General features: G+C 34.9%; 1 protein-coding gene across 1 annotated transcript; it reads right to left on the reverse strand.

Annotated features, from left to right (window-relative positions):
- Positions 1–1,119: 1,119 nt before the first annotated feature.
- On the reverse strand, positions 1,120–17,626 carry gsg1l2b (gsg1-like 2b; the record flags this gene model as incomplete). Its single annotated transcript, XM_079397234.1, has 5 exons — positions 1,120–1,420; positions 1,807–1,918; positions 11,668–11,820; positions 13,488–13,535; positions 17,326–17,626. The coding sequence occupies 5 exons, from the start codon at positions 17,624–17,626 to the stop codon at positions 1,120–1,122; spliced, it is 915 nt and encodes a 304-aa protein (XP_079253360.1).
- Positions 17,627–17,920: the final 294 nt, after the last annotated feature.

Raw genomic sequence — 17,920 nt, forward strand, 5'->3', positions numbered from 1 at the left:
CTCACTTATGAGAGAACACCAAATATCAAATTAAACATGACCAATCTGATATAAGCTGACATGCATTTGACACCTTTAGTCTAGAAAGAGTTGGTCAGTGTACATTACTGTAAAAAAGTATAATTAATCTAATGTATATGCTTCATTCATTATTGCACATAAAATGTAAACAGTTCATTTTGGCAGTACAAAGACTCTTTAGACGGTTCATAAATCAATGGATAAATTGATAAGAATGAGATCAAATGTACAGAATCGAAAGGAATTCAAGTAACTTGACCTCATGGATCATGTTCTTCCATCCTAAACAGAACAGCACAGCGTCCCACAGTAAAGTCACTTCTTTTCTCCCAAACATTTGCATGCGCTTAGTTGATCTAGAATTCAATTCTTGTTCTTTTCACAGACACATATAGATCGTTGCACTCTACAGAACGCAAAATGATTAACAATTAAAAACAAATTTTTCATTTATAGTTTAGAGCTGATGAGTTAATAAAACAGAGCTAAATGAAATAGCAATCCTTACATAATTTGATATGTGTTGAGATCATTATGGATGATCAAATAGGCTATAAAAAAAACAGTTCCAGGACTTTTGCATGCTACGGTTAAACAACCAGATCAATAGCACAAACAAAGGCACTCAGCAATGTAATTTGTGTCTCATTAGAACTGATCTAGAATAAAAGACCCTCAGGATTGATTTGGTAATGACTTCATAATACAGCAGAGGGAAAATCTAAAGCAGCAGGCAGTTTTCTTTTTTTCTTCTACTGAACGAGTGTGGTGGCTCTCAGAAAATGGGAATATATCTAATGCAATTTCAATGGTTAGATTTTCAAAAATGCCTTGTGTCACATTTTATTCTCTAGGATTGAGGAAAGTCGTTCATTCGTCGCAGGTCTGGTTCCAGAATATGTTTTACGCATACAATGTCAGCAGCACATTAATAACAAACTAAAACTCACAGCATCACCTTCAGACACCAGCACAACATCAAACCAAACATTATGCAACAGTTATATAATCTCAACGCATCACCTCCAATCAAAGCTTCCACGGCTGTCAGAGTCTGTGAATGACACTAGAGGAGCGTGATGTAGACGATGACCGGCTTCAGCAGTACTCCTCTTCTTGTGGAGACGGCAGGTCGTTGAGGTCCAGGAAGACTGAGTTGGCGGAGAGCTTGCGTCCAGAACTGGACAGGTCCAGAAACTCCTCGGCCGTGCTGGGGACGGAGCTGATGTACATGTCCCACACCTGGTCTGGAGAGTCCAGGTCCAGCAGCTTCTGCTTGATCTTCAGGTTCTTCTCAATGTTCCTTCGCTTGTGTTTGAACTCCAGAATAGTCTTAGTGTATCTGTTGATGGTGGTGACGGAGGAGGCCATGCAGGCAGTGAAGGAGCTCCAAGCCAAGCTGGAGGAAAAACGTCAAGAGGGTTTCAAATCAACATATGTCTTATAACTAGGTATTAAACAATCAGGCATCATTAAGGACAGATTATGGACCTGCGAGACCCAAAAACCATGCATCTTGGAACTAATTATACACAAGTTATAGCAAATATATATATATATATATATTTTTAAAATCAAATGTAAATTCACGACCCAGTCACACTTTCTTGGTTAAATAAACATTGCTTACATTATATTATATTATTTTTTGAGCTCACATTCAAACATTGGTTTTGCAGTGTATTGTTTCCAGAGCTGTTAAAACCCCCAAAACATGCATCCCTGGGCTTCATTCTAATGCTTATTAAACCTAGACAACAGAAAGCATGACATGAGTGAACGTACATGTAAGACCAGCTGTAGTCCCAGTTCTGTGGCTTCCAGTCCTCCGGGCCCAGACTGACGGTCAGCTGGAACGCTGTAGTGAACATCATGTGTGCTACCATACCAAGGAGACCTGTGAACCAGAGCACAAACACTGTTACAGACTGATCCCTTTGTCACCAGCAGGAGGCAGTGATGAACCACGGCATAGAAGAACACCAGCAGCACCTCAAACACACTCCACAGAATCCTGCAGCTCCACATGATGAACTACATCTAACACTAATCTAATGGACATTTTCTAATTCATGTATTATTAGTCAATGTAGTTTGTATGAGCTCATATAAACTAGACTACATAACCAAAAGTGCCCAGCTATAATGGGTGGTGATGGCGCAGTGGATAAGACACATGCCTTTGGAGCAACTAGGGGTTAAGTGTCTTGCTCAGGGACACATTGGTGTCTCACAGTGGATTCGAACCCGGGTCTCTCACACCAGAGGCGTGCGACCTCTGACATATATAGCAATTGTAAGTCGCTTTGGATAAAAGCGTCAGCTAAATGTAAATGTCTATAATTTTTAGTCTAATTTCAGGAAATAAGAACAGAAAAACAAACAAACCATCCTAACAAATAAAAACATAAAAAAAGAAACAAAAAATATTCACTTGAGCAGCAACATTACGTAAAGCGTGCTTTCAGAGAATATACCTTGAGGCATTGGCAAGGTATAAATAGGGGTATTGTCATGAAAATGAACGCCTTGTTCTATTAGAAATGTTGGTCTAAGCGGATTTCGTAGCTGTATACTTAATTTTTTGCACCTGTTAGTTTTGTATGTTGCTGAAATAACCAAACCTGTTCATTAAAAGGGGGTGTTTTGACACAGATTACAATGCTTCCATGGTTCCCTATGTGTGTGTGTGTGTGTATAAGTTGGGGAAAGATCCCCCAGTACAATGTGCATTTAAATTTAACATATTTAGATGTTTATCATGTTCAGGATGATGATGCATCAGCCAACGTGTTATTAGAAATAAATAGAAACACTTCCTAATTTAGCTGTTAAAGCACAAAATGGAAAATGATAATTTATTCTTTGATTTATATACAGGCTTATGAATATTTACATCTTTAATTGTCCATAATGCAACTGAGGATATGTCATAATAGCCACACTATGAATGCAAATTGAAATGATTTCACTCAATTAGCCTTTAGGTTGAAATTAATAACAAAGTCTGCACCTCTGTTGCATGGGATTATTGAATAACCCTGTAAATAAAAAATAATAACACTAGTAACAACATGCCACTCTAGGCCTTCAGTGCCAATTATTTCAAAACAAAAATTATAACTTTTAAGTCCAAAAACATTAATACGTCCACAAATTTGTCATTAACAAACAGACACAACACGTTTGATGTTCAACATAATACAGTGTCAAAGATCACTCATTTCCGGAGACACAATGGTAGATTGACTAATAAATTAGATTCAGTGGAAATGAAAAAAACTATTAAACAAATTAAAAAACAAAATTATAGCATAGCCATTCATCTATATTATATATATGTTTTTTATATATTATATGTATTTCATCTCAATGCATTGAATGTCTTGTCCAATAATTAGAGGATTCTCATCTCGTATATATGGATGTTTACAGTTGAATAATCTTGTTTGTATGCAGTTTTCACTCAATGTCAATCAGAGGACATGCTAGGAAATCTTTGTGAATGAATGAATGAATGAGTGTGTGTTAGCAGTAGCGGCACAGGTCAGGCTTTCCTGCGTAATGGTGTCATTATGTGGAAGTGAAAGCAGTCTAAATGCTCTGGTCAGATGGCAAACTGGACATAATCAACAGCGTCAGACCTGCAGTCCGAACAATCAAAGTCACCTCACCAGAAATAGCAAGGACAGAGGTAAATTACACATTATTTACAGCTCACTAAGTCTGCATACTGAGGCACCACACATCCACTCAATAAAGCCAAATCACAGAATCGAGTGGAAAAACAACAAAAGCAACCTGAAAGAGACAGTCTGAGCTTTCAGACTTGTGTCTCTTATAGTATCATGTCCATCTAAATCCTCACACGCGTGTCTGACCGATAACCCTCACGTCTCCATGGCAACCGCAGCGATCCACCTGTATGCAGACATCTTCACGAACAACCACCAGTGAATAATAACAATAAAAAGCGCTTGTTAACCGCATTAATTCATGAATCAGCAGAATCCCCGGACAGTGCAGCCCACGTTCACTACAATAACCCATCAGAATTATGATTAGTTCTTTTTATTGCCCCATTTTTCAGCAAACTGCCAGCACAAATGGGGCATAGGGTGTGATTGATTCCTTCAGGCTGACTATATAATGGATTAATACTGTAAAAACACAAAATAGATCCTCAAGAGACTCTCCAATGACCCTCTGCTGTCAAATCTCATTTGCACTTCCGGATATTCAAACCTGTCACATCGCATTTGGGTACGAGGCATTTAGAAACCAATAAGCTTAAAGTCTTTTTCATACTAAACTATTATATGGCTTTAGAAGGCTTACAATATAGCTCAAACTTTTATGTTTTTTTCTTTTTTTACCCTGAATGAAACTGATATAGGTTTGGAACGAAGTAAATGATTATTGTTGATGGTTATTATTATTACTATTATTACTGTCTTATCTATAATATAATATAAAGATGATGTTGATGATGATGATTATTAATAAATATATAAAGGTATGATATTATCAGTTATAAATAATATAATATAATATAATATTGTAACTTATGGGCGTGACAATGGAGTTGGATCCAAACGCAAGGCTTTAATAAAGAGCGTATTCAGACAGGCATTGTAAAACAACAGCAAACATCAATATCCAAGGCAAGGCAAAAAGAGTAATCCAACAACAGGCAAAGGTCAGGGCAGGCAGCAAATAATCAAATGCCAGAAAGACCAAGTCCAAGGTATAAACACAAAGGCAAAAAAACACGGGAGACATTGACTACGTTTACATGGACATCAGTAATCTAATTATTTACCATTATTCTGAATTAGACAATATTATGATAAAGGTGTTTACACGAGTTGCTTTTAGAATAATCCTTTCATGTTAATTAAGTACAGTTAATTATTTGTACATGCATACAGACGGCGACAGTGTTGAAGCTCTTTTATTTGCCATCAAACGGTTGACCACTGCTGTGTGTGTATCTTGTTGCAAAATGCACGAAAGGTCCTACACGATGGTAATAGTTTGATTAAGGTGTTTACATGTCTGTACTGCACTTCAATAATGTGACTAAAATAGGAATACTTCACGTCTTAATTTGATTTGTGTTTACTTCGATTATGACTTTAATTAAGGCAATCAGAAATCTCTGTTTACATGGTAGACTCTTAAGTATTGTCTTAATCGTATTAAAATCGGAGTATTGATGTCCATTTAAACGTAGTCAATGAAATGTACAGGCTAACAATAATCAGTCTTGTGTGAGAGTGTGGGTGCAACCTTCATAGTTCTCCTAATATGAGACAGCTGTGAACTGATGATGACATCTGATGAGTCCAGGCAAAGAATTATGGGAAATGGAGTCCAGGGTGAATTGCAAAGGTACGGGATGGTGTGCCCTCTGGAGGAGTTCATGGGCACTCCAGCTGGCGATAGTAACAAATATAATATAATTTAAATTAGTGCTGTCAAAATATGCGTGGTGATTAATTTTTCCAGTTTAACGGCATTAAGAATATTTAACACAGTTAATGCAGGAGTAGAGCCACCCCACTCACAACCGCTGCTTCTGTCTCTTTTTTCTTAACAAGAATTGCATTTATTTAGATGCAGAATGTCTTTATGACCACATCAAACAGGATACTTTCCAGATGCGCACTCCACTTCACCACTTCGCCAGGCGCTAAACAAATGAGCACGGACACCGTACAGGTGATGAGGAGCTTCAATAGAACATCAGTGAACTGTGGTCAGATGAGACATTGTCAGGCCATATAACAGTAAAAACTAATTTTCCTGTCCTGTCAGCTGTTATACTGTGCTTGTAGTACGTGCTCACTGTAGCCTGTATCATTTCATATTAACTATTTCCCCGCCAGCGTTTTTGAAAAAAGGTGCCAGCCACTACCAGCATTTTTTATGTTTTTCACTAAAATTTCATAGCCCCCAGAATATTTTGTTGTATGAATATCTGAACATGCAATGCATGAAAATAAAGAACAGACCCTCTACTTTTAAACAAAACAAAATCTGTTTTATTCTAGCTTCAAGCATTGTTTTTTTAATCAACACTTGAATGTAGGTAGGTTTCATAAAAAAGCAGCATTTTGAGCAAAAAGCTGAGAACATCTGGATCATATTCAGTACATGATCAAAGCAAAGATGCAGTAGATAACTTACATAAGCACTCCCAAAGCTTGCACAGTCCTTTACCACTTCCTGGATCGAGATTTCACTCTGTAACATTAGTCAGTTTTCATTTATATGCTGTTTATTGTTGATGATTGCATTATTTTTCATATGCATATGCATACATATGAGACCGCTTGTTTCTGCATCTTCCTCGTCTGTGTTTTTGATCTGCACACTCTAGACTCATTCAGGAGATGCGTAATAGTGCCCCTGAGTATATTACAGTGAGAATGCAGAAGCTCTGAAAATTACATGTTTGGCTGGGAAAGAGTTAAAGCACAAATGAAAAAAACGAGCATGCGTGTCAGATCCGCGTCACGTTGCATCTACAACAGCATTAAAATACGAGTTAAATCAAGTAAAGGTAATGGGTTATTAGAGTCACAAAACATAATTATCTATGTGACAAATGCATTAAACTTAAAGCTTTTCAATATACATCATATACTTAATGCTTCACTTCATCTAAACGTCTGGTGTGTTAAGAATGCAGTCGACTGCTCTCTTCTGTTGATTGAGTCAAATGAAGACAGAAGCTAATTGAGGTTGAAGCTCCCTTCCCATGATGCACGGCGTTCATGATCCCGCTCTCTCATGAAGCTCAAGAAAGAGATGACAGTGGGCCGTAAGTTCATCCCTCAGCCTTTATGCAATAATAAAACTCTAACGTGACACAAAAGGTCTCTCAGCAATCTTACTCTGTGTTTGACACACATTTAGGCCGGTCAAAGCCTCATTTAAATACAGAAGTGCATTTTTTATGATGTGGGAGGTACACTCTAAAGAATGCTGGGTTAAATAGAACCCAGCGCTGGGTAAAATATGGACAAACCCAGCGGTTGGGTTACTGCCCAGAAGGTTGGATTAAACATTTAACCCAACTGTTTGTTGCAAACAACCCAGCATGTGTTTTGTCCAATATTTACCCAGCACTGGGCTCTATTTAACCCTGCATTTTTTACAGTGTATTAATTTGAATACCAATAAATGTGATGTGCAAACATTCAGTAGTAATCCTAAGTGTGTAGAAGGTAATGCATAATATTAATTCATAGGATTAATAGGAAGATATTACTTTATTATTATTATTACACTTTACCACTTTATTATTATTACAATATAATATAATATAGCCTTCTGAGACCATGCGTTCTCATATGAGGACATGTATAGTCTCAGAATTTCTCTGAGACTATACATGCCACAGTTTTACAGAGACACTAAATGTTTGGACGTTCACCATAACCACTCCCTCTTCTTGGTCTTCAAAAATGGCTGATGTTAATTTAGTGATCAAATGTAACACTATGGATATATGATAATATTGTGTAATTATCATTTAAATCTGACTAATTTTTAAACAGTTTGTCATAAATCAACATTTCAGGAAAATGTTATGGGGTTTCAAATCAAAATATGACTTTCTGTTATAGAACAGGACATCAATTTCATACATTTCCTCAGTTGAGGACACCGAGACTAAAAGCATGTTTATTACGCATTTTGGGAGACACAACAAATGAATAGGGAAAGAAAATATATTTCAATATTCCTATGAAATATTATAAATTATTATGAAAATCTTGTCAATTATTACCCCATTATTACACTTACTGTTTTATTACATGTTGCCTCAAAAACACATTAATATGCAAATTAGATACAGTTTATATATTGGAAAACCCATTTATGGTCATTTTACACACATTTTGCATAAAGAAGAACGGTATATAAAATCGTTCTGTTATAAGAGTTGAGAATCATCTTTATACAAAGTTTGGTATAAAAAAAATCCTGAAACCTAAAAATGTATTGGTGATTAAAAAAAAAATCTATTGTTTTTTCCGGTGCATGTTCATTCATGTCTTTTTATTTTTATTTTTTTTAATCGAGTCCCGGTGTCCTCTAAGGAGGACATAGCCAAACATATGAATGAAATATATATTTTTTGAAATAAATATTTTTTTCTAATGCTCTAAACAATATAACGACATGAAAATATACTAAATCTTTCTTTAAAAACAATTCTGGGTCTTCAGAGGATAATATAATATAATCACAATGATAATATCTTAACTGTACATTTTTATCACAATAATAATAATAATATAATATGAATAGTGAATATAATATAATTAATATAACATAATGAAGAGTAAAAAAAATGAAATAGTCAAAGTTTATAATATCTTACCTTTATTATTATTATTATTATGTCTTGTCTGTAATGTAATGAGATACGATAAAATGTATTATTATGTATTTTTAAAGGTATGATGTTATAATAATTTAATCAGAGGCGGACAAAGTTCACAACTCCATTACTTGAGTGAAATTACAGACACTGCTGGTCAAATATTACTCCATTACAAGTGAAAGTTGTAAAGACAGATGTTTACTTAAGTAAAAGTGCAGAAGTACTTGCATTTAAAAGTACTTAAATACCAAAAGTAATTTTTTTTTATATCAATGCAATTGTTGTATGTAATACTTGCAATACCTTATGCCTCTGAAGCAACTTACAATATATTACACATACTGAATACACTGTCTAGCCTGTAGTATCATTGGAGTAAAGAGTTTTTAGAATGTTAAAAATGTTAGAAATGAAACGAGTTGACAAAGACAAAAAAAACTTTCATTTAACAGCCCTACCCACCCCCACAAAAGCAGTGTGGTAGTGATCTCACACAGCTCTAGCAGAGTGCACACATCTACGTGTAGCCATTCATCCACATTTAAACCGAGTGGACAGTGAAATTGCTGTAAATACATACTGATAAGAAAAAAAATTAAACCTGCTTTAAACCCCAGCAACACATCTGTAACTGTATAACTTTACAAAAGCAACACTGCTTTAACAAAAAAGCAAAACAGCAAGATTTATTTGGCATCATAACTTTCGCGGTACTTTGATGTCACACACAGAACGGTCTGTGCAGTGCTGCTTCAAGTCAAACACCTACTGTGCTTTGTTAGGAGACGCACAACAGTTGTTCGGGGGATTTATAGGTGATATTTACGTTTACACAATTTAGTAAAATCTATACAATATTGTGTCTAATATATACTAATATTAACTTCTTATTATTGAATTGTTGTAAAGAAATATCACATTTGCAACTAGTCAGTGTTCAAAAATGCTGGGAAATGACTTCACGTAACCCTAGAAAAATGATTACTGATAGGCTGTCAAAAACTGTCAAAAAATCACCCATTGACTTTCAAAGCTGCTACATAGTAACGATTTTCTACTTTGAGGACCTTGATAGAAATGTAGCGAAGTGAAAAGTACGATATTTTTCTTTCAAATGTAGTGAAGTTAAAGTCATAAGTTTCGAGAAAAATAATACTCAAGTAAAGTACAGATTCTCAAAACAATGCTCCAAATGTACTTCATTACCTTTGAATTTAATATATATAATATTAACAACAACATTAACAAGATTAAGGTAAGATATCAGTTTGATTGATCATATTATAGACTCTTGATCATTTAAAATCATAAATAAATATAATATAATGTAATAATATAAATAGTCACAATGATATTATCTTTATTTTAATATAATTAATTCATTTTTGTAATGAATTATTATTAGTAGTAGTAATTGTTGTTGTAGTGGTATGTCTCCTTTAATGCAATATAAGGTTAAAACTATTATAATGATAATTGTCACGGTTTGGTTTCGGTTTAGTTCCTGTTTGTCCTTATTTGGTCGGTTTCCTGTCATTAGTTAATCATCTTTTATTCCATTCACCTGTCTTGTATTAATCATCTTGTTTCCTCATTAGTTTGTGTTCTTTATAAGCCTTGAGTTCTGTAATCTTCTTCGTCGTGTCTCAAAGTAAAGTTGTGTCTATGCTGTTTACTCTTGTTGAATTCGTTTACACCAGAACCTGGTTATTCTGAATCCCTTGTTTTCCTGCCTTCCTGAATCAGCATCGCGTAACAATAATAATAATAATAACATAAATGAAGGATATTGGCTGTACAGTGCTACTCCCCCTCCATACAATGGACGTGCACAGTCAATGCTACACTGAAATATATAAATAAGTAGAGCAGGATTTAAGCAGATTGAATTTCGACGCATATGTCGCCATAAACCCTTAAATTGTGAAACTGTCAAAAATAGCCTGGATGACATTCAAGAGTACTGCTAACAATACTGTGAGGCTTATATGGGATTTTGAGCCGGATGTTTTTGTATGTATCTGGGGAACAGATAGGGCTCTGATACCACATAAATGCAAAGACATTCGCCACAAAAAACCAGCCAGAGGACAGCCTGCAGGTAGATAGACATCGAGCAGTAATGCATCTCCATGAGGACTGCTGTTAGTGGCCTTTAAAGCATTGCTATAGCTATAGAGAGGGACATTTGCTAGACCTGTTTTTGATTTTTTAATTGGTCAAAAAACAATATGGTTTAAATGTGGCTCTAACAGGACAGAATCACAAAGATTGTGCTGACCTTTGAAGGGTAGAGCCTGACAAAAGATGATCACTCAAACATTAGCATCATATTCAGAGACAACGACATCAAGCACATGCTGATCATATACAACTAGTGTGGCCATTCATCTGGTTTTAGGTCAGAGTGCGGTTTTGAAATGCCATGTTTGCCAACTTGTGCAGGCTTTTGTCCTCCTTTTAAGATTGCTATTGTATACTTTCTACAATGCTATGTAATAAATACATTTGATAATGTTATGTTCAAGTCATTATGTAGTGATGCACGATTTTGACACAATATTGTCAGTATGGACTGTTTTACTCTGTTGCTATGCTCAACAGTCTTTGTGTTTGAACAAATCAGTTGAGTCAATGATTCAATAAGCCATTCATAAAAACAGTTCCTAAATTCGACTACCTACTACTATTACTATACTATTATATTATTATATACTACTATTTTAGCATCTTTTTATGGCAGAAATAGTAATAGTACGCTAGTACATGGTTCCAAAATCAGCAAGTCATGCACTTAATTTCCAAATAATTTCTAAATGAGCAAATCAATGATCCACTTGTTAAGTCGCAACCTACTCGTGGTTTAAGTTTCATATTTAAAGTGTAATTTCATAGTTCTATATTCAGTATATTTTATATTTAACACACTAATCTCCTAACATTATGTATGCAATTGTAACTGCAGTGTAAATGCATTCATTGCATCTCTGAGCTGCATTAAACAGGGTAAATACATCTAAATGCCACTTCTGCAGTGCAAAGATGGCTTTTATCAATATCGACTTCATTTAATTGGTAATTGGATTTCATATAATTGGAACTGACAAAATAGATGACACATCTTTTTTACTATGGTTAAGAAATTGTCCTTATAAAGGTAAAAATGCTCCTGAAAATCAGCATATCATCCTTAATCCTCTGTTTTTTGGTGTTATAGAAATTCCACCCTTTATGCAACATGTTACCTGACAGGACTGTGAATATGGCAGCAAAGGCATTCAGTTTCAGTCCATCGATGACGTTTCCAAAATGGCAGACCTCGATGGACATGAGGATTCCTCCGGTGGCCAGCAGTAGGATGTAGAGACACTCGGCTACGATGCAGAGCCACAAAACACCTGTGAAGATATGAGAGAGAGAAGCGATGTGTATCGAGGGAATTTCTGACAGGCCCTGAGGAAATTATGGATGGAAGACTCCAGTTCTATCAAGATGAGGAGAGAAAGCGGATGGAGCCGCTGATTAAGATGATGTGGAGCCGCAGACACTCACGGAGAACGACAAACTGAACCGCTGGGGCTCATTTAGATGGGCCTCCCATCAGGGAGCGGCTGAAATATTTATTTATTCCAGAAACTTGACACTAGATTTAAAAGGAGATTTCAACTTTGAAAGCATGCGGATGCATCTACATATTTCATAGAGTTCGTCGGAAATCTTCATGCTGTCACATGCACTTTAGGTGGAAGGAAGATGTAGTCTAGTTTTATAGTTTCAGATACAGAATAAATGAAAAAAAGGCTGTGAGGGACAAAAGTTCAGTCCATTTTTCTGAAAATAATGAAGTACTTCAGAAAGATTTTGTAATGTTTTTAAAAGAAGACCCTTTTGCTCACCAAGGTTGCTTTTATTTGATCAAAAATTGTGAAATATTATTACATTTTAAAATAGTGGTTTACTATGTGAATATATGTCAAAATGTAATTTATTGCTATGATCAAAGCTGTATTTTCAGCATCATTACTCCAGTCTTCAGTGTCACATGATCCTTCAGAAATCATTCTAATATGCTGATTTATAATCAATGTTGGAAACTGTTGTGCTGCTTAATATTTTTTTGGGGACCTGTGATATTTTTTTTTACGATTCTCTGTTTAATAAAAGGTTAAAAAAGAACAGCATTTATAAAAAAAAAAAAAAAAAAAAAAAATATTAGTGTTACAATATGCAATGCTATTCAAAAGTTTGGGGATGTTATTCAGGAGGGATGTGTTAAATAAATAAAAAGTCATAGTAAAGACTTATATTGTTAGAAAAGATTTCTATTTTATATTCTATTTTAATCAAAGAATCAAAGCAAGGCATAACGTTTGAAACCAAATTCTCTCTATATAGAGAGATTTATATTAATTTTTATTTGACATATTAATTCTTAAATTATTATTTTTTCTTTCCTTTATTGTGCACACTCGTATTTGCTATTGAACCATATATGAACACATTGTACATGTATCACCCACAGATAAACACAGACTGACTTCATCATAATGCATAAGGACAGATTACTCATCAATAAAACTCTATGGCTATAATCCACAAGAATATCATTATACTGATACATGCGTTTCATCTCCAGGGATATAAAACCTAAAGATGATTATTTCTCACTCTTGATTTAGACCTCAGCTCTGTCACGGTCAGTGCAGAATGAGCTGAATTACAGTGAGGAGTCACCTTGAGTCATCATCATCATGCTTAACTATCATTATATCTGATGGATCTTTAGTCTGGATCATGCATCTATCAATTACGCTCAGAAACAACTGTGCTAAAGATGCTGGCGCTGCTGCCTGCTGAGAGAATGAAATCATATTGACATGCTCATATATCTACGTGAATGAGAATGAGGCAGGTGTAGAAAGATTAAAAAAGTCCTCCGCACCTCCAGACAGCATGCAAAATATAAGAACGGACATCATGAGAATCGCTTTCATTAAGGACCTGAGCGACACCCTATTTAAAACATCATGCAAAATCAGTTCATAATGAAGAGTGACAGACATACCTCTCTCATGAGGAGGAGCCACGTTTATGAAGCTTCTGCATTTCTCACCTGCAAGAGGAAAAGACATTCAACACAACGGTGTGAGACTCACTGAGGTTTCTTTTTACTTCATGATTATTAATGTGTGAAAAAATATTAGTAATTTTAAGAGAGAATGATACTGTAAAATCCTGTTAATTGGTTAGTTGTAAGTTACGGTAAAAAATATCATACTGCAGTGTAAAAAGCATATGCAATTTTTAATGTCAGTAAACTGTAAGCTAATTCATACTTTTTTTTCCTTCTTTTTTTTTTTACAATATATAAAAACAAGCCTTTTAGTAAAATATGATAAAAAAATTAGCATTTTTAATTTATGGAAAAGGAGCATTTCCAGAATAAATTTTAATATTTTCTTTGTTGCGGTTATATGCATTGGAGCGCTTAATATGTGTTTTAAGTAGTTTTTTTAAATTTATGTTTATTGCATTGTTTTAGTGTGATGTGTGTTACCCGATTGATGGTTTGTGTTTGTTTTTATGTTCTTTCTGAAAAGTCATCAGATGGTTTTCCATTGTGTTTCCATCACATTTTACAGTAACAAAAATTGCTATATTAACATTATATGATTTAATCACATACAGTTTTGAACTGTACAACATAAAATCATTTTATAGCGCTTATAACACTGTCACTGTATTTTACAGCAAACTTCGAAAAGCCACTGCTACCAGTTTTTTACTGTAAAATGAACAAAAATACACTTAATAAATAGAATAAATCTGTATATATATATATAAATCCTTATAAATAATAGAAATATCAAATACAGTTTTTTTTCAAACAGTATGAAAGTATGAGAAAAATAAAAAAGGTAACACTTTACAAAAAGGTCCTATTAGTTAATACATTAACTAATATTAACTGGCAATGAGCAATGCAATTGTTACAGTATTTATTCATCTTTTGTTAATCTTAGTAAATAAATAAAAAACTATTCATTGTTAGTTCATGTCAGTTTCATTAAATATTATGAACAGATACAGCCTTTGATTTTAATAAAATTTTAGTAGATGCTTTCATTGTTAATTAATATTAACAAATGGAACCTTATTGTAAAGTGACACCAAGAAAGAAAGCATTATTCAAACAACTACAGCTAGTCCTAGAAGAAAAACAGCTGTGTTTCGCTGAATGAGTAATGGATATGGATATAGGTGAGAAGGTTTAGATGTGCGTCCAATAACTGATAGACAGAATTAAATCAGATCGCCTGTCAAAAAGTTTATCACAATACATATATGATGAAAACGAGAGGTTTTTGAGCTGCTATTCAGGTTACAGCATCCCCTGACATTAATGAATTTTAAAAAAGGAAGGCTTGTTTGACAGTCATCATCATTTATTTAGTAATGCTAGGATGGCAACAACAAGGTTTACGCACTTCAAAAGCTGAATATTCACACTGTGGTGGGACAACTAACAGGGATTGCTCACTTTCACTAATATTTTTTTAAGGGTTATAAGACAAAACATTCTTAAAGTAATATTTATAGAATGTTCTTATAACATAATTAACAGGCACGTGCAGAGGGGGGTGCTTGAGCACCTGCCCCTTTTCCCCTTGATGCCCAAAGTGCCCTTTTGTCAAGGCATTTTTATTTTTTTGTAATTAAATGCCCTTTTGTGAAGGCCTGCCCAATCTATCTATTAGTAAAATTAATTAATAATAGTTTAGCCGTAAATAAAATTATCCACATGATGAACTTTCACCTGACGATCTCATCCGGGACGATCCCTCACGTTCAGACACCTTTAGGATGCCTTCAATAACGTCTGCGGCTGCCGGTAAGTGGCAATTTTGGCTGTAAGTGGCTGCCTTATGCCAATTTTATGATTGGTTTATAAAGGCTACTACGAACACCCTTTTCCCATTTTTATCACAGAATAATTCAGTAAATATATTTTATAGTTTCTATACTAAATGATATGTCAATCAGTACTGCACTTTTCATTTAGTTTATTTATTAACTGAAGATAACTTGAAAAACACACATAAACCATATATTTTCGCAATCGTGTGTTTTTTGTCTTCATGTTTCATCAGTAAAAACGTTTCTGCTTTTTATTCAGCTCAGCAACAGCAATAGCCGAGTGAGTTTGTCCATATCAGGGATTTCCTGCAGGTCAAAAGTTTGCAGAGCGCCCTCTGACTTCCAGTATGAATGAAACATTCAATGCACGTGAGTTGTTCAGCTCTCCTGATATTCATATCTCCTCATTTTGGATATGAATAAAACGTCAGGTCATGTCTCTTTTAATTTAAATCTAGATTTAAATCTAGACACCTCTATGTGAAAACACCTGCTCGACCTCGAATAAAGTGCGGGGGACGAATTTACATTTGATTAAAATGAATATTAAATATTAAAAATACAGTTCTACACACAGCAATAAAAACAAAGGTGCTTGTTCTCTTTTGTTCTTGCTGTTTAATTGGGAAAAGTTTAAAGCACGTCGAGGTGTCTTGTCTTTTTTATGTTATCTGACTAAAAACTATTCATACTTTGAACTATTATTATTACAGTATTTATTTAAAACACGTAGAGTGCCTTAAAAATAATTATCACAACACTGGTAAAACAGGCTTATACTGATTTTCTCGTCCTCCGAATTATACTTATCAATCCTGTTTTTATAATCATTATCATTCAAAAAAATGAATAAATTCAGAACAGGATTTAAAATAAGTCAGGAATATTTTCACAGTAGTGTTTACAACAGCAAACCCACCATACCCTGTAAACTCAACAACAACAACAACAACAACAATAATAATAATATCATTCCAGAGTAATTAAGAGGTGCAAAAAATGTCTTTAACATTTAAACTTAAAATGGTCTTTTCTGTTCTGTGTTCTATTTTCAAACCTGCGTCATGGCATTTGCTGCTGTATCAATACAGAAGCATCCATTTCTATGCACATATCAGCAAGGAGCATAGCCCTATTAAAAGCCCCATGTGCCCCTTTTATACTTTGAGCACCTGCCCCTCTCTAAACGGCCCTGATAATTAATATCTGTTATGTTCTCATAATGTTGAAAGGAAACATTCTTATGTTCTTGGAATGTGCTTATGATGTTATCGTTCTCAGAACTTGTTCAGAACTGTTTAATAACATTCTTCAGTAATAACAATGTAACATTCTCATAGCATTTTAAAAACGATATAAAGCAATGTTCCTCTAATGCTTGTGTGAACATTCAAATGTAACATTCTCATAAAATGATAGAATGCTGCTCTAACATTTGCATAACCAAGAAGAAACGTTCTTGTTAATTTTTTTATAGACGTTCTGAACATAAAAAAAAATCCGAAATATCATTTTTAAAACAATTCCAAAATGACAGAATGAAATGTTCCCCCAACGTTCGGATAAACGTTCTTTTGTTTAAAAATGGACGTTTTTTTAAACGTTGAGAGAACATTATAATGTAACATTCTCACAACGTTTTCAAAATGATTGAATGCTGCTCTAACATTCGCATAACCAAGAAGAAACGTTCTTATTACATGTTTTTTTTTTTAAAGAACGTTTTGAACATTTTCAAAATGATAGAATGAAATGTTCCTCCGTTCGGATAACCTAGACATTTTTTTTTTAAATGTGAAAACTGGGTGTTTTAAATAATGAACGAACATTCAATTATCATTCTCATAACCTTTTGGAATGTTCCAGTAACGTTCATATAACAAAAATGTATTTCTACATTTAAAAAACGGACGTTCAAACGTTTAAAAAACATTTAGAAATAACATGTTTATAATATGTGATGGGATGAAAAGCCGCATATTTACCGACAAGGTCGACGTTCTGCTCGCAGGAGAACCAGATGCCGGTGTGGAACTTCCTCAGAACAAACTTATCCTCGCCGGTCTCCCAGATATACTGAACCAGCCGGCTGTCGGTGATGTTCGAGCTGTTGTATCTAATGCAGTGCGTCTGTTTGACGGTCACCGGTCCGGTACAGAAGGGCTTGGCAACTTTCCGGTTCCCCTCGCACCAGTAGCTGGTGGTCAGCGCGGATATGGCGAGGATCAGCGCGAGGAAGTTCAAGGTGAGCGCGAGCGAGGCTCTCCGCCGCCGGTCCATCCCCATGATGATGTGTTTAACTCCGGTGGTTTGTCATGTGTTGGCGTGCAGTGCTTCTTCTCTCGCTGCTCTCACAGTGTTCTGCACGCTTCATCTCTCATGTGATGTCAGGCACACAATGAAAGCACGAGGTCACAGATATTCTCCGTCAAATATGTAAATCAGCATGGATCCAGTGCTCACAAAGAACCCTGGCATCATCTGGATCCCCTTCATTATGAGCTGACACAGCTCAGTGGACTGTGTTTGCTGTAATCTCTGGCGTTGTTTAGGTTTAGGGTGAAATTAGCTTGTGGGAAT

Source organism: Barbus barbus (assembly GCF_936440315.1).
Source record: "Barbus barbus genome assembly, chromosome: 38".
Taxonomy (NCBI): Eukaryota; Metazoa; Chordata; class Actinopteri; order Cypriniformes; family Cyprinidae; genus Barbus; species Barbus barbus.